The 1,713-nt window shown below is 37.5% G+C and overlaps 1 protein-coding gene across 1 annotated transcript in view; it reads right to left on the minus strand.

Annotated features, from left to right (window-relative positions):
- The window catches only part of LOC111803655 (ABC transporter C family member 12-like), a 21,661-nt gene that overhangs the window by 13,076 nt on the left and 6,872 nt on the right, over window positions 1–1,713 (minus strand). Inside the window, exons 7-8 of the mRNA XM_023688166.1 lie at window positions 390–546; window positions 2–53 (exon numbers count right to left, since the gene is read on the minus strand). Of these exons, the coding sequence (XP_023543934.1) occupies window positions 2–53; window positions 390–546 (209 nt within the window). The remainder of the gene's footprint in view (window position 1; window positions 54–389; window positions 547–1,713) is intronic.

A 1,713-nucleotide genomic window follows, 5' to 3' on the forward strand; every position in this document is an offset into this window, starting at 1 on the left:
AGGTTTTCGATAGCCCTGCTTCATAAGTGGAGTCACCCACCCAAAATATATTCCTACCACATTGAACCAAAGCTAGTTTTCTGAGTAAATAACTATCATTTCACAATTAGTTTCTGTAAATAACTATCATTTCACAATTAGTTTCTGGAGTTTCATTAGTTCATTCTTAAGAAGTTCATCCTGAAAAACATTATAGCATGAAAAACATGTTTGATTATTTTTAGAAGATGTTAATGTACTTGAGGCTACATATATTTTAATTTCTACACCTCATAAAGCACCAATTGGTCCAAGAGATACAAAATTTGGAAGGATTTTTTAAGTTGTTTCTTTGATAATATGAAAAGAAAATGATTCAGATTAATAGGCTTAGTTTAAAAATTACTTACTAGAAAAGAGATTAGCGTGGCTCTCGGGACAGACGTGCTCTTCTCCCGGAAGCGTTTCATAGTCCATGTTGTCAACATACTCAGATTGCATGACGACATAACCAGGATATGGTTCCAAATTAGGGACATAAGCAAGAAGAAGTACTGCAAAAAGCACCTGCATTACAAGAATAGCTATTTATTTGACTTGAATAGAACTGGAGTGCGAGCCCTCATTTGCAACAAAAAATTATACTATACTGGGTACATCATCAACTAAAACCAAATGGGTCTCATTGTAATTTAACAATTATCACCAAAGATTTTTTTTTGTGCAATCAAATCTACTTCAATTGTTCGATAGAACAGTAAGAAATATGCACGATTTCTTGTTAAAAAAAGCGAGATGTATTAATAGCCAGCTTTTTTTTTTTTTTCTTTTCTTTTTTTTTTAATGAATTTTTTTCTCTTTCATTGACAAAAGATGAAAGAATACACAATACAAAAAAAGAAGCCCCGTGTTGAGGATTGTCGGAGTCCCACTATTAGCTAATTAAGGGAAAGATTATGGATATATAAGTGAGGGACACTATCTCCATTGGCATGAGACCTTTTGCGGAAACCGAAAGCAAAACCATGAGAGTTTATGATCAAAATGAATAATATCATACCAATGTGTCGTTGTTCCTAACGTGGTATCAGAGTCATGTCTTTATCTTAACTTAGCCATGTCAATGGAATTCTCAGGTGTCGAACAAAGAAGTTGTGAGCCTCGAAGGTGTAGTTATAGTGACTTAGGTGTCGAACAAATGGTGTACTTTGTTCGATGGCTCTAGAAAAGGAGGCACTCAGGTGTGAAACAAATTGTGTACTTTGTTCGAAAGCTCCAGAGAATGAGGCCTAGGCCTCAGGGGAGGCTCTACGATATACTTTATGGTATAGTTTGTTCGACGGGAGGATTATTGAGGATTGTTGGAGTCCCACATTGGCCAAGGGAAGATCATGGGTATAAAAGTGAGGGACACTATCTTCATTGACTTGAGGTCATGGTTTTGCTTTTGGTCTCCCCAAAAGGCTTCATACCAATGGAGATGTATTCCTTACTTATAAACCCCATGATCAACCGCTTTTCCGCTTAATTAGCGGCTGTGGGACTCCTCTCCCAACAATCCTCAACACAAGTATGGTACCATTACCCCGGCTAAAAGTACCAAAGAGGATCCAAAGTCCCTACCAGCCACAATGCTCCTTTTTTCTAGAAACTAGAGATCAAGCATTACTACCCACAAATCGCTACAGTTTCGTCGACAGTTCTATATGCTTATGATGGGGGGGGGGGGGGGGG

The sequence above is a fragment of the Cucurbita pepo genome, chromosome LG10, assembly GCF_002806865.2.
Source record: "Cucurbita pepo subsp. pepo cultivar mu-cu-16 chromosome LG10, ASM280686v2, whole genome shotgun sequence".
Taxonomy (NCBI): Eukaryota; Viridiplantae; Streptophyta; class Magnoliopsida; order Cucurbitales; family Cucurbitaceae; genus Cucurbita; species Cucurbita pepo.